The sequence below is a fragment of the Anolis sagrei genome, chromosome X (assembly GCF_037176765.1).
Source record: "Anolis sagrei isolate rAnoSag1 chromosome X, rAnoSag1.mat, whole genome shotgun sequence".
NCBI lineage: Eukaryota > Metazoa > Chordata > Lepidosauria > Squamata > Dactyloidae > Anolis > Anolis sagrei.
In genome coordinates this window covers 110007927-110032509 of record NC_090034.1, presented here as the reverse complement: position 1 = coordinate 110032509, position 24583 = coordinate 110007927, and the positions used below count along the sequence as shown (strand labels likewise).

The 24583-nt window shown below is 45.9% G+C and overlaps 1 protein-coding gene across 1 annotated transcript in view; it reads right to left on the bottom strand.

The window, feature by feature from the left end:
- Positions 1–8604: 8604 nt before the first annotated feature.
- The window catches only part of LOC132780503 (transmembrane protein 145), a 57581-nt gene continuing 41602 nt past the window's right edge, over positions 8605–24583 (bottom strand). Inside the window, exons 9-15 of the mRNA XM_067461195.1 lie at positions 24398–24478; positions 18672–18750; positions 18385–18478; positions 17221–17393; positions 15516–15636; positions 12771–13001; positions 8605–11192 (exon numbers count right to left, since the gene is read on the bottom strand). Of these exons, the coding sequence (XP_067317296.1) occupies positions 10920–11192; positions 12771–13001; positions 15516–15636; positions 17221–17393; positions 18385–18478; positions 18672–18750; positions 24398–24478 (1052 nt within the window). The 3' untranslated portion in view covers positions 8605–10919. The remainder of the gene's footprint in view (positions 11193–12770; positions 13002–15515; positions 15637–17220; positions 17394–18384; positions 18479–18671; positions 18751–24397; positions 24479–24583) is intronic.

Genomic DNA, 24583 nt, shown 5'->3' with positions numbered 1-24583 from the left:
ACAAATCCCATAATCCGTGGTCCACCTCCCCCAAAATGTACGAGAACATAAAGTGGGTCATAGGGGTTATATTGTGCCATTTATTATATAATTATGCATATTGTGTTATTATAATGGTGAACTATACATCTCAGGACCTACAACTCCTATAAATCAAGGTGAATTCTCCCCAAACCTCTCTAGTATGTTCAATTGTGGATTAATTCTGCTCTGTTTGCTGTGTGCCATAGAAAAGAACAGGAAAGGGTTAAGGGAAAGGCAGTGGGCGGGGGTCATGCAAATTCCAAACCAATGGAGAGAGTAAGGAACACTGGGATGTCTGTGGTGGAGGAAACACATAATAATAATAATAATAATAATAATAATAATAATAATAATAGACCTTCAGTTAACCAGCGTCCATAGAGATTGAAAGATATAATAATAATAATAATAATAATAATAATAATAATAATAATAATAATAATGCAAATTCCCCACCAATGGTGAGAGTAAGGAACACTGGGATGTCTGTGGTGGAGGATACCACTTTGCATTTTACCATTTTGCACTTTACCATTTTGCAGGTAAAGTTGCTCAGATACGCCTTGAGCTCGACTCCAATTTCATCGCAGTTCCAGGGGAGGTGACGGAGGCATCTGCTTGTCCAACCTTGTGGGATTCTTTTAGGCTTGTTCTTCCTGAAACCGTGGAAGAGGTCCTTGGGGCTGTGAGGGTGACCACCTCGTCTCTAGACCCATGCCCATCTTGGCTCATTAAATCAGCCAGGGAGGGGTTGGTTGATTGGTTTGTGTTGATTGTCAATGCATCGTTGGAGCAAGGGATTTTTCCATCTAATCTGAAACAGGCAGTGGTTCGTCCACTCCTCAAAAAAGCTTCCCTTGACTCCACGGTGCTGAACAATTACAGGCCAATTTCCAACCTCCCTTTTTTGGGTAAGGTGCTGGAGCGGGTGGTCGCCTTCCAGCTCCAGAGTTTCTTAAACGATACCAACTCCCTAGATCGGTCACAGTCTGGTTTCAGGCCTGGTCATGGCACCGAGACGGCTTTGGTGGCCTTGGTGGATGACCTCCGCAGAGAGCTGGACAGGGGGAGTGTGACTTTACTGGTCCTCTTGGACATCTCAGTGGCTTTCGATACCATCGATCATGGTATCCTTCTGGGTCGTCTCTCCGGGATGGGCCTTGGGGGCACGGTTCTGTCGTGGCTCCAGTCCTTCCTGGAGGGACAAACTCAGATGGTGAAGCTGGGGGACGCCTGCTCGGACCCCTGGCCTTTGACCTGTGGGGTCCCGCAAGGCTCTATTTTGTCGCCCATGCTCTTTAACATCTACATGAAACCGCTGGGAGAGGTCATCCGGGGTTTTGGAGTTGGATGCCATCTCTACGCAGATGACACACAACTCTACTACTCTTTTCGACCCAATTCCAAGGAGGCTCCTCGGGTGCTGGACGAGTGCCTGGCCGCTGTGTTGATCTGGATGAGGAAGAACAAGCTGAAGATCAATCCCGACAAGACAGAGGTCCTCCTGGTCGATCGCAAACCGGATCGGGGTATAGGGTGGTCACCTGTGTTGGACGGGGTTACACTCCCCCTGAAGCCACAGGTCCGCAGTCTGGGTGTCCTCTTGGATTCTTCGCTTACACTTGAGGCTCAGGTGTCGGCGGTATCCGGGAGGGCCTTTGCGCAACTGAGACTTGTGCGCCAACTGCGACCGTACCTCGTGAAGGCTGATCTGGCCGGGGTGGTCCACGCCTTGGTCACCTCTAGAATGGATTACTGCAATGTGCTCTACGTGGGGCTGCCCTTGAAGACAGCTCGGAAGCTTCAATTGGTCCAGCGGGCAGCAGCTAGGATGCTAACTGGAGCTCATTATCAGGAGAGGTCAACCCTCCTGTTCAAGGAGCTCCATTGGCTGCCATTTATTTTCCGAGCCCAATTCAAGGTGCAGGTGCTCACCTACAAAGCCCTAAACGGTTTGGGACCACCCTACCTGCGTGACCGCATCTCCATCTACGAACCCACACGCTCACTCCGGTCATCTGGGGAGGCCCTGCTCGTGATCCCACCTACGTCACAAGCGCGCTTGGTGGGGACACGGGACAGAGCCTTCTCTGTGGCGGCCCCCCGACTCTGGAATGCCCTTCCAAAAGATCTTCGACAGGCCCCTTCTTTGGCAGCTTTCAGAAAGAACCTAAAAACTTGGCTGATCCGATGTGCCTTCTCAGATTAGGAATCCCCCACCCCAAGTCCTACAAGCACTTCAGTACAATTAATATTACTGCACACCACACTATTTTAATCCTACGTTCCTCCTGCCACTCCAGCACTTTTAACCCTGTACCCCATTGCGCTGGCCGGCCCAGTTTTAAAGTGTCTTGATGTATTGTTACTGTTGCTGTTATTTTGCTTAATTATTTGATTTGCTTTGTTTATTGTTGTGTTTATGTTTCTATTGTATTGTGTTCTGAGGCTTCGGCCTGTGTAAGCCGCATCGAGTCCTTCGGGAGATGCTAGCGGGGTACAAATAAAGTTAATAATAATAACAATAATAATAACAACAACAATAATAATAATAATAATAATAATAGGCCTTCAGTTAACCAGCATCCATAGAGATTGGAAGATATAATAATAATAATAATAATAATAATAATAATAATAATAATAATAATTCTACACCAGTGGTGAGAGTAAGGAACACTGGGATGTCTGTGGTGGAGGATAATAATAATAATAATAGACTTTCAGTTAACCAGCGTCCATAGAGATTGGAAGATATAATAATAATAATAAGCCTTCAGTTAACCAGCATCCATAGAGATTGGAAGAGAATAATAATAATAATAATAATAATAATAATAATAATAATAATACAAATTCCACACCAATGGTGTGGAACACTGGGATGTCTGTGGTGGAGGATAATAATAATAATAATAATAATAATAATAATAATAATAATAATAATAGACCTTCAGTTAACCAGCATCCATAGAGATTGGAAGATATAATGATAATAATAATAATAATAATAATAATAATAATTTCTTAATAATAATTAAGAAAAGACATAATACTATACTATAAACTTGATATTAATGTCGAAATGCATTCCTATCAACATTTTTATTGTATTATAAGGACAGCTTGGTTAATGCAGAATGCCATAATAAAGTATTATTCCGGTGAGTTCCGGTTAACTGAGAGTCTCCAGTATGCGGATTGCGTCATTGGGATCGCCATCTGGATGAAGATGATGACGATGATGATGATGATGATTCATCTCTTCTTCCTCTTTTTGGGTTTGAAATAACCGCAGTTCCCTTTGAAATAACCACAGTCTTTCTCGGTGGGATAGAAACACGAGAATTCCTCTTTATTTTGGCCAAAAATGGAACAAATAATAATAATAATAATAATAATAATAATAATAATCCCCTCCAAAATTAACCCCCTCCCCCCCAAAAAACCCCATTCGGGCGTATTTTCGGAAATCCACCGTCATCAGGAATTCGCACTCAGGACAGAGTCCAAAAGGAGAGAGAGAAAAAGGGCCAGTTCGGACTAGAGGTCGGAGCGGACACCGTTGGGTCTCAATGGAAAGCTATGGGAGGGCTCGTATTAGAGAACCGCAATGTCTTTGTGGGATGATGGGTTTAGATAGAGAGAAAAAGGGAGACCCTTCCTAAAAGACCAAGGAAACAGTTCGGAGTAGAAGCCGGAATGGATGGAAGGCTACGCTAGTCACTGCAAGGGTCCAAATGTAGGAAATAGGAGTGCAAAACTCAGGACAGCATCCAAAAGGAGAGAGAGAGAGAAAGGACAAGTTCGGACTAGAGGTTGGAGCGGACACAGTTGGGTCTCAATGGAAAGCTATGGGAGGCCTTGTATTAGAGAACCACAATGTCTTTGTGGGATGATGGGTTTGGATAGAGAGAAAAGGGAAACCCCTCCAAAAAGTGCAAGGAAACAGTTCGGAGTAGAGGCTGGAGCGGATGGAAGGCTACACTAGTCACTGCAAGGGTCCAAATGTAGGAAATAGGAGTGCAAAACTCAGGACAGCATCCAAAAGGAGAGAGGGAGAGAGAGAGAGAGAGAAAGGACAAGTTCGGACTAGAGGTTGGAGCGGACACCATTGGGTCCCAATGGAAGGCTATGGGAGGGCTCGTATTAGAGAACCGCAATGTCTTTGTGGGATGGTGGGTTTGGATAGAGAGAAAAGGGAGACCCCTCCAAAAAGTGCAAAGAAACAGTTCAGACTAGAGCCTGGAGCGGATGGAAGGCTATGCTAGTCATTGCAAGGGTCCAAATGTAGGAAATAGGGGTGCAAATGGACCCTATTTGGTCCAGTATCTTGGCTTGGGACCCATTGCTCCTAACCGGGGGAGAAAAATGCAACAGCCCTGCGAGGAAGGACTGGAACGTCTTCAGTACATATACTATTGGATGGAGAAGGAAGGAAAAAAGGGCCAGTCTGGAAAAAGTGGGGTTATCTACACTCAAAAGCAACCCTTCCTTGGAGTTAATTCGGAACCTATTGCTGCAAACTGGAGGAAAACAACAACCGTCCTGCGAGGAAGGAAGGAAGGAAGGACAGAAATGGCTTGCTGATATGATGTGGATTGGTTCCCCTTGTCCTAGTCAACGGATAGGAAATAAAGGGGAAGGAAGGAAACGGAAAAGGAAGGAGGACCCCAAAGGTTTTGTGTGGCCCTGTCTCAGCTGCTCTATAATGCAACTCTATAAAGCAGTTTAGCTCCATTGGGTTGCATTTATAGGGCAGCATAAAGGGGGCTTGCTGCATTTCCTACTAAAGAGGAGTAGGAGGGTTAGACCCCAATGAAAACCTTTGGGGTTGTCTGCGGCCCCGTCTACACTGCACTATAATACAGTCTCAAAACCATTCTAGGGCAACACAGACTCGTATCATGCAGTTCAGATGCACTCTGAACCTGCATCATAGGGCATTGTAGTTGTAGTGTTGGACAGATCCAGAGTGTTGTGGTTCAGCAGTCTCCTGAGCAGCCTATCAGTTTTCTCAGCCACAGTTTTCTCAGCCTGCAGTCGAGTTGGAGAAGCAGTTCTCACAGGACAGGAATGCAGCTGATAAGGAGGAGGGCCAGGTGCTGCTTCAAAGGGATAACAGAACTGTGAGAAGGAGCTCGCGGATCGCTGCCAAGTTAGGTCAGCGATGGGTCAAGGGAGCAGTGGGAAAGTAGATTGTTTTGATGTGTAAAAGTATTTAGGGCTTTCACTGGCGATTCACAGCTGTCAGTTTCAATGTGGCTTTCTGCTAGCAGCTTCGCGATCCTGCATTGGGAGACAGGAGGCTTGGAGCCTGGGTTTCTTCGTGCTGCTTTTGGACTAAGTTGCTTGGCACAGGGTTTGTGCTTCCTGCTTCATGACTCTTGTTTATCTTGATTTTCTCTTAAGGGTTTCTGGAACTGTACCGTGCATTTTACCGGAACTTTGTAACTTTGTATTGACTTAACCTTTGCCTTCTTTTGGAAACCTTACAATAAACTATAAATCTTACAGCCGTGGTCTGGTGGTGATTGAGAGCAAGGTGAAGCTTAATCTGAGGTGCAACACAGAGTAGCATGGATAATATTATATGTTTGGAATAATTTATCAAGGGTTTAAGAAAAAACACCAGAGTTTATTTTCAGTAGCAGAGGGAATGGCACCTTTTAAGATTACGATCTAGCATCATCAGGGGCGGCTGAAGCAATAGGCAAGATACGCATTTGCGTACAGCGCAAATCCCCGAGGGGTGCTTTTGAGGCACCCCTGCTTACACTTGAAATTTGCCTAGGGCTGGCCCTGAGTGTAGACGAGGCAGAGGAGGGGATTTAGGGAAGTGGAGAGGAGGAGGAGGAAGAGACGTGTGATCCCAATAGGAACACCTTGGGGTCGACTGCCTTTCCGACATAAAGGGAAAGGGAGGCGGAGGAGAGGAGGAGGAGGACCAGTCTTATCCTCATGCAAACTTGGGGGTTTTCTGTATTTATTACTAAACGGGAAAAGGGAGGTGGGCACGAGGATGACCAGTCCTATTCTAGGGGTTTTCCATATTTTGCACTTAAAAAAGAGGAAAAGGGAGGTGGATGTGAGGATGACCAGTCTGATTCTAGTGCAAACTTTGGGGTTTTCTGTGTTTTGCACTAAAAAAACCAGGAAAACGGAGGTGGACACGAGAATTACCAGCCCAATTCTGGTGCAAACTTTGGGGGTTTATGTGTTTTGCACTAAAAAAAAAACAAAACAGGAAAATGGAGGTAGACAGGAGGATGACCAGTCCGATTCTAGTGCAAAGTTCGGGGTTTTCCGTGTTCTGCACTAAAAAAGAAAAGAAAAAGAAGATAGAAAGGAGTACCAGTTTGAGCCCAAAGGAAACCATGGGGGACATGGTTTTTACTAAAAGGACGACGGAGAGGAGGAGGAGGAGGACCAGTCTGATTCTAGTGCAAACTTTGGGGATGTTTGTGTTTTGCACTAAAAAAATATAAAAGGAAGACGGAGAGGAAGAGAACCATCTGATTTTAATGCAAACTTGGGGGATTTATGTGTTTTGGACTCAAACAAAAAGAAAGATGGAGAGGAGGAAGACCGGTCTGATTCTAATGCAAACTTTGGGGTTTTCTGGGATTTGCACTAAAAATAGAGAGGAGGAGGCCCAGTTTGACCCTAATGCAACCCTTGGGGTTGTTTGCGTTTCCTACTAAAAAGGGAGGAGATTTGGGGGGGAAAGAGGACCAATTTGACCCCAATGGAAATCTTGGGGTTGTCTGTAATTTTAACTAAAAAGGGAGATGAAGGAGGAGGAAGACCAGTCCTATCCTAATACAAACTTTGGGGGTTTTCTGTGTTTTGTACTAAAAATAAAAGGGAGACTACAGAGAGAAAAATGACCAGTCTTATTCTAGTGCAAACTTTGGGAACTTTTATGTTTTCCACTCAAACAAAAAGAGAGAGAGAGAGAGAGGAGGACCTGTCTGATTTTAATGCAAACTTTGGGATTTCCTGTGTTTTGCACTGAAAAATAAATGGGAGACAGAGGGGGGAAAGGAGGGCTAGTCTGACCCTAAATAAAACCTTAGAGTTGTCTGTGTTTTGCACTAAAAAGGAAAACAGAGAGGAGGAGAAGGAGGACCAATTAGAGCCCAAAAGAAACCTTGGGATTGTCTGGGATTTGCACTAAATTCTAACACAAACTTTGGGGTTTTCTGAGATTTGCACTAAAAAGAAATGAGAGATGGAGAGGAGGAGGAGGCCCAGTTTGACCCTAATGGAAACCTTGGGGTTGTTTACATTTCCTACTAAAAAGGGATGAGATTTGGGGGGAAATTAGGACCAATTTGACCCCAATGGAAACCTTGGGGTTGTTTGCATTTTTTGCTAAAAAGGAAAGATGGAGGAGGAGGAGGACCAGTCCTATTCTAATGCAAACTTTGGAGTTTTCTGTGTTTTGCACTAAAAAGGAAAAAAGGGAGATAGAGAGGAGGAGGAGGAGGAGGAATCCCAGTTTGACCCCAATGGGAAACCTTGGGGTCGCCTGCATTTCCTACTAAAAGGGGAGGAGATTTGGGGGGGGGGGCAGTTTGACCCAAGGAAACCTTTGAGGACCACTCTGATTCTAGTGCAAACTTTGGGGATTTTTGTGTTTTGCACTCTGAGGAAAAGAGAGATGGGGAGGAGGAGGAGGATCACCTTGGTGTTTTCTGTATTTCCTACTAAAAAGAGAGGCGATTTAGAGGTGAAAGAAGGACCAGTTTGACCCCAAAGGGAACCTTGGGTTTTTCTGTATTTTTTTTACTAAAAGAGGGAGGAGGGCCAGTCTGATTCTAGTGCAAACTTTGGGGATGTTTGTGTTTTGCACTAAAAAATAAAACAGAGATGGAGAGGAAGAGAACCAGTCTGATTTTAGTGCAAACTTTGGGATTTTTCCATGTTTTGCACACAAACTAAAAGAGAGACAGAGAGGAGGAGGACCGGTCCGATTCTAGTGCAAACTTTGGGGATGTTTATGTTTTGCACTAAAACATAAAAGGTAGAGGAAAAGGACCAGTCTGATTCTAGTGCAAACTTCGGAGTTTTCTGTGTTTTGCACTATAAATAAATGTTAGACAGAGAGGGAGAGGATGAAGAGGACCAGTCTTATTCCTGTGCAAACTTTGGGTTTTTCCATGTTTTGCAGCAAAATGAAAAGAGAGATGGAGAGGAAGAGGACGGGTCCGATTCTAATGCAAACTTTGGGGTTTTCTGTGCTTTGCACTAAAAAATAAAAGGGAGATGGAGGGGGAAAAGGGGGCCAGTTTGACCCTAAATAAAACCTTAGGGTTGTCTGTGTTTTGCACTGAAAAGGGAAACGGAGAGGAGGAGGAGGACCAGTTTGACCCCAGTTGGAAACCTTGGGGTCGTCTGCATTTCCTACTAAAAGGGGAGGAGATTTGGGGAGAAAGGAGGGCCAGTTTGACCCAAGGAAACCTTGGAGGACCACTCTGATTCTAGTGCAAACTTTGGGGATTTTTGTGTTTTGCATTCAGAGGAAAAGAGAGATGGAGAGGAGGAGGAGGGCCACTCTGATTTGACTGCAAATTTGGGGTTGCCTGTGTTTTGCACTAAAAAGGGAGACTGGGAGGAAGGGGATCAATTTGACCCCAATGGGAAACCTTGGGGATGTCTGTATTTCTTACTCAAATGAAAAGGGAGATTTGGGGGAAAGGTGGAACAACTTGACCCCAAAAGAAACCTTGGGTTGACTGCGTTTCCAACTACAAAGGAAAAGGGAGACGGAGAGGAGAACCAGTCTGATTCTAGTGCAAACTTTGGGGATGTTTGTGTTTTGCACGAAAAAAAATAAAACAGAGACAGAGAGGAAGAGACCCAGCCTGATTTTAGTGCAAACTTCGGGATTTTTCCATGTTTTGCACTCAAATAAAAAGAGAGACGGAGAGGAGGAGGAGGACCAGTCTGGTTCTAATGCAAACTTTGGGGATGTTTATGTTTTGCACTCAAACATAAAAGGGAGAGGAAAAGGACCAGTCTGGATCTAGTGCAAATTTTGGGGTTTTCTGTGTTTTGCACTATAAATAAAAGTTAGACAGAGAGGGAGAGGATAAAGAGGACCAATCTTATTCCTGTGCAAACTTTCAGCTTTTCCATGTTTTGCAGCAAAATGAGAGATGGAGAGGAAGAGGACGGGTCTGATTCTAATGCAAACTTTGGGGTTTTCTGTGCTTTGCACTTAAAAAACAAAAGGGAGATGGAGGGGGGGAAAGGGGGCCAGTTTGACCCTAAATAAAACCTTAGGGATGTCTGTGTTTTGCACTGAAAAGGGAAATGGAGACGGAGAAAAGGACCAGTTTGACCCCAATCGGAAACCTTGGGGTTGTCGGCATTTCTTACTCAAAGGAAAAAGGGGGATTTGGGGGAGAGGAGGACCCACTTGACCCCAAAAGAAACCTTGGGGTTGTCTGTATTTACTACTACAAAGGAAACGGGAGACGGAGAGAGAGAGTACCAGTCTTATTGTGGTGCAAACTTTGGGGTCGTCTGTCTTTTGCACTCAAAAGGAAAAGGGAGATGGAGAGGAGGACGAGGAGGATGAGTTTGGCCCCAAAAGGAAACCTTGGGGTGTCTGCATTTCCTACTCAAAAGGGAAGAGATTTGGGGGGAAAGAAGAGTCGGTTTGGCCACCAAGGACACCTTGGGGTTGTCTGTATTTTTGACTAAAAGGGGGAGGAGGACCAGTCTGATTCTAATGCAAACTTTGGGGATGTTTATGTTTTGCACTAAAATATAAAAGGGAGAGGAAAAGGACCAGTCTGGATCTAGTGCAAATTTTGGGGTTTTCTGTGTTTTGCACTATAAATAAGTTAGACAGAGAGGAAGAGGATCAGCCTTATTCCTGTGCAAACTTTCAGCTTTTCCATGTTTTGCAGCAAAATGAGAGATGGAGAGGAAGAGGATGGGTCTGATTCTAATGCAAACTTTGGGGTTTTCTGCGCTTTGCACTAAAAAAATAAAAGGGAGATGGAGGGGGGGAAAGGGGGCCAGTTTGACCCTAAATAAAATCTTAGGGATGTCTGTGTTTTGCACTGAAAAGGGAAACGGAGACGGAGAGAAGGACCAGTTTGACCCCAATTGGAAACCTTGGGGTTGTCGGCATTTCTTACTCGAAGGGAAAAGGGGGATTTGGGGGAAAGGAGGACCCATTCGACCCCAAAAGAAACCTTAGGGTTGTCTGTGTTTTGCACTGAAAAGGGAAACCGAGACGGAGAGAAAGACCAGTTTGACCCCAATTGGAAACCTTGGGGTTGTCGGCATTTCTTACTCGAAGGGAAAAGGGGGATTTGGGGGAAAGGAGGACCAGTTTGACCCCAAAAGAAACCTTGGGGTTGTCTGTATTTACTACTACAAAGGAAACGGGAGACGGAGAGAGAGAGTACCAGTCGTATTGTGGTGCAAACTTTGGGGTCGTCTGTCTTTTGCACTCAAAAGGAAAAGGGAGATGGAGAGGAGGACGAGGAGGATGAGTTTGGCCCCAAAAGGAAACCTTGGGACTGTCTGCATTTCCTACTCAAAAGGGAAGAGATTTGGGGGGAAAGGAGGGCCAGTTTGGCCACCAAGGACACCTTGGGGTTGTCTGTACTTTTGACTAAAAGGGGGAGGAGGACCGGTCTGTTTCCAGTGCAAACTTTGGGGATTTTTGTGTTTTGCACTCCAATGAAAAGGGAACTGCAGAGGAGAAGGATGAGGAGGGTCAGTGTGACCCCAATAGTAAAACTTGGGGGACGCCTGCTGCGTGTCTCTACTCAAAAGCCATGGCCGGGGAGAGAAATAGCCCTCTGGTGCGGAACGTAGTAGTAGGAAGGGGTTTTGGCAAGACGGGTGGTGGGCACCCCGGAGGCCACCTAGACGGGCCGGGCGTTGCCCCCGTTGGTGTGCATGCTGAAGTATTCGGTGAAGCCCCCTCCCCCGTTGTGGGGGTGGGGGTGAGGGTGGGTCGGGGGGGCCTGGAGCTGGTAGGGGGGCGGGGGGAGGGGCTCCGGCAGGATGGGCGGGGGGCCCTTCAGCCCCTTGGGGGCCCACGGGGGCTCCATCAGCGCCGTCGTCGTCGTGGTCACCACGCAGCCGGACGTCAGGGCTGGATCCGCCGATGAGGTCTCCTCCGTCTGCTTGCGGGGCTGCAGTGAAATAGGAAAGAAGGCGTCATGACATGGCGGGATGGGCATCTGCCCAGAGGGATCGGGTTGTGCCTTCCCCTACGGCAGAAAGGGGGTTGGGCTAGATGGCCTCTTGAGATCCCTTCCAAATCTAGGATGATGTACAGTGTTCCCTCACCTGTCGCGGGTGTTACGTTCCAGGACCACCCGCAAAAAGTGGAATTCCACAAAGTAGGGACGCTATATTTTAATACATTATTTTGGTAGTTATACACTATTTTAAGTCTTTATAAACCCTCCCCACACACTTACACACTACACAACTTAGAGATCGCTTCCAACTAGGATGATATATCTAGCATCTCTATCTCTAGTATATCTATTATTGGATGGCCATCTGCCAGGAGGGCTTGGATTACGTCTTCCTTGGCAACAGAAGGGGGTTGTGCTAGATGGCCTTTGGGGGCCCCTTCCAACTCTAGATATACAGGGTTAGTCAAAATGCATAGGCCAATAAGCCATTCAATTGAATGGCTTATTGGCCTATGCATTTTGACTAACCCTGTATATCTAGCGCATGTATATATAACACTTCTATCTATCTATCTTATGTATGACTGGATGGCCATCTGTTGGGAGGGCTTCAATAGTGTCTCCCTGCCTGGCAGAAGACAGTTGAATAGCCCTTGAGAGTCTCTTCCAAGTCTATCATATATGTATTATATATGTGTGTGAAAGTGTGTGTATGTATATATGTGTATGTATACACACACAAATATAAACACACACACACACACATAAACACACACATACATATAAACACACACACACACATATAAACACACACACACATATACACACACACACACATATATGTGTTTGTGAATGTGTGTATGTATATATGTGTATGTATACACACACATATAAACACATACACATATAAACACATACACACATATAAATACACACACATATAGACACACACACACATATAAACGCATACATATATAAACACACATACATATAAACTCACACACACACACATATAAACACACACATATAAACACATACACACGCATATAAACACACACACACGCATATAAACACACACATATAAACACATACACATATAAACAAACACACATATAAACACACACATATATATAAACACACGCACATATACATATACACACACATATACGCACACATATATACACATTCTATCTAGCAATCCTTTCATATCTATGACTGGATGGTCATCTGCTGGGAGGGCTTGGATTGGGTCTTCTTTTATGGCAGAAGGGGTTGAGCTGGATGGCCTTTAGAGATCCCTTCCAAATCTAGGAGTCTATATATCTCTCAGCTATCTCTCTATCTGTCTACCTATCTATGGATGGTCATCTGTTGGAGGGGTTCAACAGTGTTTCCTTGCTCAGCAGAAGGTGGTTGGACAGAATAACCTTTGACGTTCTTTGTGATGGGATCCTGGGAGAGAAGACCTTGCAGTGCTACAACTCCCAGGTTTCCACAACATGGGATCCCTGGTGGTTCAAGTGGTCCCAAACCGCATTAATGTGAGAGTGTAGATGTCCCACTTACGTGGGTGCCGCCGTTGGTGCCGGTGGTGCTCTGTGGGATGGAGAAGAGCTCGGTGAAGTTGGGGACGGAGTCGCTGATGAAGGTGACGTTGCCGTAGACGTGGTGCGGGAACTTGGCCCCCGGGGCCGAGGAGGAGCACGAAGAGGCCGACGCCTCCTCCACGATCCCGATCTGGGAGGTCCGGACGTGGTACGGGAAGTTCTTGTTGGCCGCCGAGGGGCGCGTCATGATCTGCGGGATGGAAGGGACAGTCACAGAAAGGGAACCCCAAAGGGCATCTAGTCCAGCCCCACATTGGCCTGGCAGGAGGACACCACCTAACCCCTCCCTATGGATGAATTGATGGATAGACAGATGGATGGATGAGTGGATGGATGACAGGCTGAATTGATGGATGGATGGATATAGAATTGTAGAGTTGGAAGGGGACCCCAAAGGGCATCCAGTCCAGCCCCACATTGGCCTGGCAGGAGGACACCACCCAACCCCTCCCTATGGATGAATAGATGGATGGACGGGTGGATGGATGACAGGCTGAATTGATGGATGGATGGAGATAGAATTGTAGAGTTGGAAGGGGACCCCAAAGGGCATCCAGTCCAGCCCCACATTGGCCTGGCAGGAGGACACCACCCCTCCCTATGGATGAAGAGATGGATAGACAGATGGATGGACAAGTGGATGGATGACAGGCTGAATTGATGGATGGATGGAGATAGAATTGTAGAGTTGGAAGGGACCCCCAAAGGACATCCAGTCCAAGCCCTTCTGCCTGACAGGAGGACACCATCCAAGCCCTCCCAATGAATGGATGGATGGATGGATAGATAGATAGATAGATAGATAGATAGATAGATAGACAGATAGACTGACAGGAGACAGGATGAATTGAGGTATGGATGGATGGATGGACAGACTGACAGATAGATAGACAGACAGACAGACAGACAGACAGATGACTGGATGGATGGATGGATGGATGGATAGTACATAGATTAGAGACAGGGTGGGTGGATGAATAGATAGATTGATAGAGGGATATATAGATTGATAGGATGATATGGATGGATGGATGGATGGATGGATGGATGGATGGATGGACAGATAGGCAGACAGACTGACAGGAGACAGGATGAATCAAGGGATGGATAGACAGACAGATAGATAGATGACTGGATGGATGGATAGATGGATAGTACATAGATAAGAGACAGGATGGATGGATGAATAGATAGATTGATAGAGAGAGATATAGATATAGATTGATAGGAAGCAGGATGATTGGATGGATGGATGGATAGAAAAAGACAGGATGAATGGATGGATGGATGGATGGATGGACAGACAGATAGGGGACAGGATCAATGGATGGATGGATAGATGAGAGAGAGAGATGTAGATAGATAGATAGATAGATAGATAGGATATACAGGATTACTTGATGGATGGATAAGTGGATGGATGGATGGATAGACAGACAGATAGGGGACAGGATCAATGGATGCATGGATAGATGAGAGAGAGATGTAGATAGATAGATAGATAGATAGATAGATAGATAGATAGATAGACAGACAGACAGACAGACAGACAGACAGACAGACAGACATGCTGGATGGAAGGATGGAAGGATGGATAAAAAGACAGGATGGATGGATGGACAGACAGAGAGATCGGGGACATCCATAGATGGATGGATGGATGGATGGATAGAATAGAGAGAGTGTGAGATCATTGAGAAAGAAAGAGATGATAGACATGTGGATCCCTAGAGTTGGAAGAGCCCCCAGAGGCCATCCAGTCCATCCCCAATTCTGTCAGGCTGGAAGGCACCATCAAAGCCCTCCCAACAGATGGCCATCCAGCAATAGATAGATAGCCCTATCTATCTATCTATCTATCTATCTATCTATCTGATAGATAGATAGATAGATAGATAGATATATCATAGAATCCTAGAGTTGGGTCCACCAGAGGCCACCCAGTCCATCCTTCTTCTGCCATTCAGATGACCATCCAGCCATAGATAGATAGTCATAGATAGATAGATAGATAGATAGATAGGATGATTGGATGGATGGATAGATAGAAAAAGACAGGATGAATTAATGGATGGATGGACAAACAGATAGGGGACAGGATCAATGGATGGATGGATGGATGGATAGATGAGAGAGATGTAGATAGATAGATAGATAGATAGATAGATAGATAGATAGAAGACAGGATGACTGGATGGCTGGATGGATAGATAGATAGATAGATAGATAGATAGATAGATGATAGATAGATAGATAGATAGATAGATAGAAGACAGGATGATTGGATGGCTGGATGGATAGATAGATAGATAGATAGATAGAGCTATCTGATAGATATATCATAGAATCCTAGAGTTGGAAGGTCTCCCAGAGGCCATCCAGTCCATCCTTCTTCTGCCATGCAGATGACCATCCAGCCATAGATAGATAAGTCATAGACAAATAGATAGATAGATATCATGGAATCCTAGTTGGAAGGGTTCCCCAAAGGTCATCCAGTCCACCCCCCTTCTGCCAGACCGATGGCCACCCAGCCATAGATATAATATCTATGATAGATATATCATAGAATCCTAGAGCGGGAAGGGTCACCCAAAGGCCATCCAGTCCACCCCCCCCCCTTCGGCCAGGCAGGAGGACCCCATCATAAAGGGATTTTCTATTTTCTTTCCCCTCGGAATAGAGTCCGAGGGTCTTCTCTCACCAGGAAGACGGCGTGCGCATAGAAGTGGATCCCCAGCTGGATCCCGTTGACGATCTTCTCCCGGGCCCATTTGGGGATCCCAAAGTTGGCAATGAGCGCCGTGACCGGGACGGCAAAGAACCTGCGTGGAAAAGAGAGAGAAGGAAAAGGAGGTCTGGCGCATCAGGGAACCAGGAGGGCCATCCAGCCTGACCCCCTTCTTCTGCCATCAGGGAAGGCAACACCCGATCCCTCCCAACTGATGGCCATCCAGCCAGTGTTCGAAGCACTCTATATTCTAGTAGAGCAAGAAGGGATCCCCCAAAGGCCATCCAGCCCAACCTCATTTTGCCATAAAGGGAGACAGAACCCTGTAATTGAAAGGGACCCACAAAGGCCATCCAGACCACCCCCATCCGATGCCTTCTGGCAGATGGTCATCCAGTCCCTGCTTAATGACTTTCATAGAATCCTAAATGTGGAAGGGAACCACAAAGGCCATCCAGTCCAACCCGCTTCTGCTATACAGGAAGATACTATCCGATCCCTCCCAGTAGATGGCCATCCAACCATAGAAAGAGAGATATAATTGAGCAACAGAGAGAGGATACATATAAAATGGAACCCTATTGTTGGGAGGGCCCTCCAAAGGCCATCCAGTCCAACCCCAATTCTGTCAGGTAGAAAGATACTATGCAATCCCTCCTGGCAGATGGCCATAGACAGATAGATAGATATAATTGAGAGAGAGAGAGAAATGATACATATACATCATAAAATCCTATTGTTGGGAGGGACCTCCAAAGGTCATCCAGTCCAATCCGATCCCTCCCAACAGATGGTCATCCAGTTGCAAAACCTGGAAGGACTTACCACAAAGTGAAGGCAATGATATATATGTGTGTGTGTGTGTGTGTAGATATAACATAGAATAGAAAGACCTCCAAAGAGAGAAACTTCACGGGACTCCCAGGCAATCTATATTCCACTAGTGTTGGAAGGGACCCCCAAAGGCCATCTAGTCCAGCCCCATTCTACCAGAAAGACACAATCAAATCCCTCCCAACAGAGGGCCATCCAAACTGTAGATTTTACTTAATGGGTCTCCCTTATTATAGAAGGGTTCCACTAAGGCCATCCAGGAAGATACTATCTGAACCCTCCTGACAGATGGCCATCCAGTTGCAAACTTTCACAATAAGGACACAATCCAATTCCTCCTGACAGATGGCCATCCAGTTGAAAACTTTCCCAAAAGGGACACAATCTGATCCCTCCCGACAGATGGCCATCCAGTTGCAAAGTTTCCCAAGAAGGACACAATCCGATCCCTCCCGACAGATGGCCATCCAGTTGCAAAGTTTCCCAAGAAGGACACAATCCGATTCCTCCCGACAGATGGCCATCCAGTTGCAAACTTTCCTGAAAAGGACATAATCCAATTCCTCCTGACAGATGGCCACCCAGTTGCAAACTTTCCTGAAAAGGACACAATCTGATCCCTCCCGACAGATGTCCAACCAGTTGCGAACTTTTCTGAAAAGGGACCCAATCCAAACCCTCCCGACAGATGGCCATCCAGTTGCAAATATTCCTGAGAGGGATACAATCTGATCCCTCCCGACAGATGGCCACCCAGTTGCAAACTTTCCTGAGAAGGATACAATCTGATCCCTTCCGACAGATGGCCATTTGGTCGCAAAACCTGCCGAGGAGAAGGACTCACCACAAAGTGTAGGCGGCGAAGAAGGGGACGTAGAAGGGCTGCTTCTCAGGGAACTGCTTGAGGGTGATGAGGATGGCGTAGCAGAACCAGATGTAGGCCACGAACTGGAGGGCGATCAGGCCGTACCCGGCGGGGGACTCGTAGGTGTAGAGCACCTGCGCCTGGTCAAAGAACTGCAGGAGGAGGAGGAGGAGGAGGAGGAGGAGTCCCTTGAGGACCACGCTCACATGCGGAATCGTGGAAGAGAGTCCAAAGGGGCACCCAGAGGTCATCCAGTCCAACCCCCTCCTTCGGCCAGGCAGGAAGACACCACCCGATCCCTCCTGACAGATGCCCATCCAGCTTCTGAATTATAGATTTGGAAGGGACTCCAAAGGCCATCTAGTCCAAACTCATTCTGGAAGGGAGGAAGACACCACCCGATCCCTCCCGACAGACGCCCATCCAGCCTCTGAGTTATAAATTTGGAAGGGACCCCCAAAGGCCATCTAGTCCAAGCCCATTCTCACAGGAAGACACCACCTGATCCCTCCTGACAGACGCCCATCCAGCCTCTGAATTATAAATTTGGAAGGGACCCCCAAAGGCCATCTAGTCCAAACCCATTCTGACAGGGAGGAAAACACCACCCGATCCCTCCTGACAGAATTATAGATTTGGATCGAATTATAGATTTGGATGGGACCTCTAAAGGCCATCTAGTCCAAACCCATTCTGACAGGAAGGAAGACACCACCTGATCCCTCCCGACAGACGCCCATCCAGCCTCTGAATTATAAATTTGGAAGGGATCCCAAAGGCCATCTAGTCCAAACCCATTCTGTCAGGGAGGAAAACACCACCCGATCCCTCCTGACAGACGCCCAAACAGCCTCTGAATTACAGATTTGGAAGGGATCCCCAAAGGCCATCTAGTCCAAATCCATTCTGACAGGGAGGAAGACCCCCACCCAATCCCTCCTTGCAGATGCCCACCCTGCTTAAAGCCTCTCAGCCTTCTTTTCTCCAAGATGAGCTTCCCCAGCTCCCAAAGTCACTTCTCATAGTTTCCAGACCTTTGACCCTTTGGGTGACCCTTCTCTGGACACTTTCCCTTTTGTCCACCTCCTCCAACAACAACAAACAACGTGCAACCTCCGCAGGGGTCGGGAAGACCTTGCTCACCTCGGCCTCGTAGATGAAGAGCACGACGTGGGTGATGGTGTAGAGGGTCATGTAGACGGACAGCTTGACCGACCCGGTGTGGCTGATGCGACCCCTGCAAAACAGGGAAGACCCACTGAAGCGGGATGGGCTTCCCAAAGGGTCTCCAACCCCACATTCATGGAAGGTAGAGGGGTTCTGTCTCCATCCCTGTGAGCATCACGCCCTGGACCCTCTCCTCTCAGGCCCATCTGGACCAAGAACTGACCCTCCGCGTTCTGTTTCCAAGCGGCTCTCGAGTTATTTACCTGGTGACCGTGAATCCTTTTCCCAGCAGGATGAGCATCAGGAGGAAGATCAGGAAACTGACCGAGAAGAGGAGCTTGGCTGCGGAGGAAAGAAGGAAAGAAGGAAAGAAGGAAAGAAGGAAAAATGGAAAGGAAGAAAGGAGAGAAAGAGGAAGGGAGGGAGGGAGGGAGGGAAAGAAGGAAGGAAGGGAGAAAAGAAGGAAGGAGAGAAGGAAGGAGTGAGAAAAGGAAGGAAGAAGAGGAGGAAGGAAAAAGAAAAGGGAGGAGAGAAAGAAAAAAGTAAGAGAAGCAAGTCAGGAAGGAAAGAAAGATGGGAAGGGAGAAAAGAAGGAAAGAAAGAAGGAAAGAGAAGAGGAAGGAAGGAGAGAAGGAAGGAATGAGAGAAGGAAAGGAGAAAGAAGGAAGGAGAGAAGGAAGGAAGGAGAGAAGGAAAGGAGAAAAAAGGAAGAAGGAAGGAAGGAGAGGAGGAAGGAAGAAGAAAAGGGAGGAGAGAAAGAAAAAAGAAGGAGAAGCAAGTTAGGAAGGAAAGAAAGATGGGAAGGGAGAAAAGAAGGAAGGAAAGAAGGAAAGAGAAGAGGAAGGAAGGAGAGAAGGAAGGAATGAGAGAAGGAAAGGAGAAAGAAGGAAGGAGAGAAGGAAGGAAGGAGAGAAGGAAAGGAGAAAAAAGGAAGAAGGAAGGAAGGAGAGGAGGAAGGAAGAAGAAAAGGGAGGAGAGAAAGAAAAAAGAAGGAGAAGCAAGTTAGGAAGGAAAGAAAGATGGGAAGGGAGAAAAGAAGGAAGGAAAGAAGGAAAGAGAAGAGGAAGGAAGGAGAGAAGGAAGGAATGAGAGAAGGAAAGGAGAAAGAAGGAAGGAGAGAAGGAACGCAAGAGAGAAGGAAAGGAGAAAGAAGGAAGGAGAGAAGCAAGAAAGGAAGGAAAGAAAGATGGGAAAAGAGAAAAGAAGGAAGGAAAGAAGGAAGGAAGGAGAGAAGGAAAGGAGAAAAAAGGAAGAAGGAAGGAAGGAGAGGAGGAAGGAAGAAGAAAAGGGAGGAGAGAAAGAAAAAAGAAGGAGAAGCAAGTTAGGAAGGAAAGAAAGATGGGAAGGGAGAAAAGAAGGAAGGAAAGAAGGAAAGAGAAGAGGAAGGAAGGAGAGAAGGAAGGAATGAGAGAAGGAAAGGAGAAAGAAGGAAGGAGAGAAGGAAGGAAGGAGAGAAGGAAAGCAGAAAAAAGGAAGAAGGAAGGAAGGAGAGGAGGAAGGAAGAAGAAAAGGGAGGAGAGAAAGAAAAAAGAAGGAGAAGCAAGTTAGGAAGGAAAGAAAGATGGGAAGGGAGAAAAGAAGGAAGGAAAGAAGGAAAGAGAAGAGGAAGGAAGGAGAGAAGGAAGGAATGAGAGAAGGAAAGGAGAAAGAAGGAAGGAGAGAAGGAACGCAAGAGAGAAGGAAAGGAGAAAGAAGGAAGGAGAGAAGCAAGAAAGGAAGGAAAGAAAGATGGGAAAAGAGAAAAGAAGGAAGGAAAGAAGGAAGGAAGGAGAGAAGGAAAGGAGAAAAAAGGAAGAAGGAAGGAAGGAGAGGAGGAAGGAAGAAGAAAAGGGAGGAGAGAAAGAAAAAAGAAGGAGAAGCAAGTTAGGAAGGAAAGAAAGATGGGAAGGGAGAAAAGAAGGAAGGAAAGAAGGAAAGAGAAGAGGAAGGAAGGAGAGAAGGAAGGAATGAGAGAAGGAAAGGAGAAAGAAGGAAGGAGAGAAGGAAGGAAGGAGAGAAGGAAAGCAGAAAAAAGGAAGGAGAGAAGCAAGAAAGGAAGGAAAGAAAGATGGGAAAAGAGAAAAGAAGGAAGGAAAGAAGGAAGGAAGGAGAGAAGGAAAGGAGAAAAAAGGAAGAAGGAAGGAAGGAGAGGAGGAAGGAAGAAGAAAAGGGAGGAGAGAAAGAAAAAAGAAGGAGAAGCAAGTTAGGAAGGAAAGAAAGATGGGAAGGGAGAAAAGAAGGAAGGAAAGAAGGAAAGAGAAGAGGAAGGAAGGAGAGAAGGAAGGAATGAGAGAAGGAAAGGAGAAAGAAGGAAGGAGAGAAGGAAGGAAGGAGAGAAGGAAAGCAGAAAAAAGGAAGAAGGAAGGAAGGAGAGGAGGAAGGAAGAAGAAAAGGGAGGAGAGAAAGAAAAAAGAAGGAGAAGCAAGTTAGGAAGGAAAGAAAGATGGGAAGGGAGAAAAGAAGGAAGGAAAGAAGGAAAGAGAAGAGGAAGGAAGGAGAGAAGGAAGGAATGAGAGAAGGAAAGGAGAAAGAAGGAAGGAGAGAAGGAAGGAAGGAGAGAAGGAAAGCAGAAAAAAGGAAGAAGGAAGGAAGGAGAGGAGGAAGGAAGAAGAAAAGGGAGGAGAGAAAGAAAAAAGAAGGAGAAGCAAGTTAGGAAGGAAAGAAAGATGGGAAGGGAGAAAAGAAGGAAGGAAAGAAGGAAAGAGAAGAGGAAGGAAGGAGAGAAGGAAGGAATGAGAGAAGGAAAGGAGAAAGAAGGAAGGAGAGAAGGAAGGAAGGAGAGAAGGAAAGCAGAAAAAAGGAAGAAGGAAGGAAGGAGAGGAGGAAGGAAGAAGAAAAGGGAGGAGAGAAAGAAAAAAGAAGGAGAAGCAAGTTAGGAAGGAAAGAAAGATGGGAAGGGAGAAAAGAAGGAAGGAAAGAAGGAAAGAGAAGAGGAAGGAAGGAGAGAAGGAAGGAATGAGAGAAGGAAAGGAGAAAGAAGGAAGGAGAGAAGGAAGGAAGGAGAGAAGGAAAGCAGAAAAAAGGAAGAAGGAAGGAAGGAGAGGAGGAAGGAAGAAGAAAAGGGAGGAGAGAAAGAAAAAAGAAGGAGAAGCAAGTTAGGAAGGAAAGAAAGATGGGAAGGGAGAAAAGAAGGAAGGAAAGAAGGAAAGAGAAGAGGAAGGAAGGAGAGAAGGAAGGAATGAGAGAAGGAAAGGAGAAAGAAGGAAGGAGAGAAGGAACGCAAGAGAGAAGGAAAGGAGAAAGAAGGAAGGAGAGAAGGAAGGAAGGAGAGAAGGAAAGCAGAAAAAAGGAAGAAGGAAGGAAGGAGAGGAGGAAGGAAGAAGAAAAGGGAGAAGAGAAAGAAAAAAGAAGGAGAAGCAAGTTAGGAAGGAAAGAAAGATGGGAAGGGAGAAAAGAAGGAAGGAAAGAAGGAAAGAGAAGAGGAAGGAAGGAGAGAAGGAAGGAATGAGAGAAGGAAAGGAGAAAGAAGGAAGGAGAGAAGGAAGGAAGGAGAGAAGGAAAGCAGAAAAAAGGAAGAAGGAAGGAAGGAGAGGAGGAAGGAAGAAGAAAAGGGAGGAGAGAAAGAAAAAAGAAGGAGAAGCAAGTTAGGAAGGAAAGAAAGATGGGAAGGGAGAAAAGAAGGAAGGAAAGAAGGAAAGAGAAGAGGAAGGAAGGAGAGAAGGAAGGAATGAGAGAAGGAAAGGAGAAAGAAGGAAGGAGAGAAGGAACGCAAGAGAGAAGGAAAGGAGAAAGAAGGAAGGAGAGAAGCAAGAAAGGAAGGAAAGAAAGATGGGAAAAGAGAAAAGAAGGAAGGAAAGAAGGAAGGAAGGAGAGAAGGAAAGGAGAAAAAAGGAAGAAGGAAGGAAGGAGAGGAGGAAGGAAGAAGAAAAGGGAGGAGAGAAAGAAAAAAGAAGGAGAAGCAAGTTAGGAAGGAAAGAAAGATGGGAAGGGAGAAAAGAAGGAAGGAAAGAAGGAAAGAGAAGAGGAAGGAAGGAGAGAAGGAAGGAATGAGAGAAGGAAAGGAGAAAGAAGGAAGGAGAGAAGGAAGGAAGGAGAGAAGGAAAGCAGAAAAAAGGAAGAAGGAAGGAAGGAGAGGAGGAAGGAAGAAGAAAAGGGAGAAGAGAAAGAAAAAAGAAGGAGAAGCAAGTTAGGAAGGAAAGAAAGATGGGAAGGGAGAAAAGAAGGAAGGAAAGAAGGAAAGAGAAGAGGAAGGAAGGAGAGAAGGAAGGAATGAGAGAAGGAAAGGAGAAAGAAGGAAGGAGAGAAGGAAGGAAGGAGAGAAGGAAAGCAGAAAAAAGGAAGAAGGAAGGAAGGAGAGGAGGAAGGAAGAAGAAAAGGGAGGAGAGAAAGAAAAAAGAAGGAGAAGCAAGTTAGGAAGGAAAGAAAGATGGGAAGGGAGAAAAGAAGGAAGGAAAGAAGGAAAGAGAAGAGGAAGGAAGGAGAGAAGGAAGGAATGAGAGAAGGAAAGGAGAAAGAAGGAAGGAGAGAAGGAACGCAAGAGAGAAGGAAAGGAGAAAGAAGGAAGGAGAGAAGCAAGAAAGGAAGGAAAGAAAGATGGGAAAAGAGAAAAGAAGGAAGGAAAGAAGGAAGGAAGGAGAGAAGGAAAGGAGAAAAAAGGAAGAAGGAAGGAAGGAGAGGAGGAAGGAAGAAGAAAAGGGAGGAGAGAAAGAAAAAAGAAGGAGAAGCAAGTTAGGAAGGAAAGAAAGATGGGAAGGGAGAAAAGAAGGAAGGAAAGAAGGAAAGAGAAGAGGAAGGAAGGAGAGAAGGAAGGAATGAGAGAAGGAAAGGAGAAAGAAGGAAGGAGAGAAGGAAGGAAGGAGAGAAGGAAAGCAGAAAAAAGGAAGAAGGAAGGAAGGAGAGGAGGAAGGAAGAAGAAAAGGGAGGAGAGAAAGAAAAAAGAAGGAGAAGCAAGTTAGGAAGGAAAGAAAGATGGGAAGGGAGAAAAGAAGGAAGGAAAGAAGGAAAGAGAAGAGGAAGGAAGGAGAGAAGGAAGGAATGAGAGAAGGAAAGGAGAAAGAAGGAAGGAGAGAAGGAAGGAAGGAGAGAAGGAAAGCAGAAAAAAGGAAGAAGGAAGGAAGGAGAGGAGGAAGGAAGAAGAAAAGGGAGGAGAGAAAGAAAAAAGAAGGAGAAGCAAGTTAGGAAGGAAAGAAAGATGGGAAGGGAGAAAAGAAGGAAGGAAAGAAGGAAAGAGAAGAGGAAGGAAGGAGAGAAGGAAGGAATGAGAGAAGGAAAGGAGAAAGAAGGAAGGAGAGAAGGAAGGAAGGAGAGAAGGAAAGCAGAAAAAAGGAAGAAGGAAGGAAGGAGAGGAGGAAGGAAGAAGAAAAGGGAGGAGAGAAAGAAAAAAGAAGGAGAAGCAAGTTAGGAAGGAAAGAAAGATGGGAAGGGAGAAAAGAAGGAAGGAAAGAAGGAAAGAGAAGAGGAAGGAAGGAGAGAAGGAAGGAATGAGAGAAGGAAAGGAGAAAGAAGGAAGGAGAGAAGGAAGGAAGGAGAGAAGGAAAGCAGAAAAAAGGAAGAAGGAAGGAAGGAGAGGAGGAAGGAAGAAGAAAAGGGAGGAGAGAAAGAAAAAAGAAGGAGAAGCAAGTTAGGAAGGAAAGAAAGATGGGAAGGGAGAAAAGAAGGAAGGAAAGAAGGAAAGAGAAGAGGAAGGAAGGAGAGAAGGAAGGAATGAGAGAAGGAAAGGAGAAAGAAGGAAGGAGAGAAGGAAGGAAAGAGAGAAGGAAAGGAGAAAGAAGGAAGGAGAGAAGGAAGGAAAGAGAGAAGCAAGAAAGGAAGGAAAGAAAGAAAGATGGGAAAAGAGAAAAGAAGGAAGGAAAGAAGGAAGGAAGGAGAGAAGGAAGGAAGGAAGGAGCAAATAAAGGAGAGAAGGAAGGAGAGAACAAATAAGAGGAGGGAGGGAGGAGAAGGAGAGAGATGGAGAAACGGAAAGCATTAAGAAGCATGCCAAGGGCTGCCAACGCAGGACGCCAGCCTGCCTGGTGGGTAGGCAGCCCCCATCCCGCAAGGCAGCCATGTTTTCCTCCTTGCTCCTTACCCAGGATTTTGAGGCTTCCGTTCCCAATGCCATCGCTAGCATATTGTCCCCAGTAGATGCAGAAGAACATCAGGCTGAGAACTGCAAGGAGAGACCGAGGATGAGATGGATGTATTGTTGGGACAATAATATAGGGTCCAGGAGGGCAGGTCCCAGCCTGAGACACTGGACCAAGACTTCAAAGCA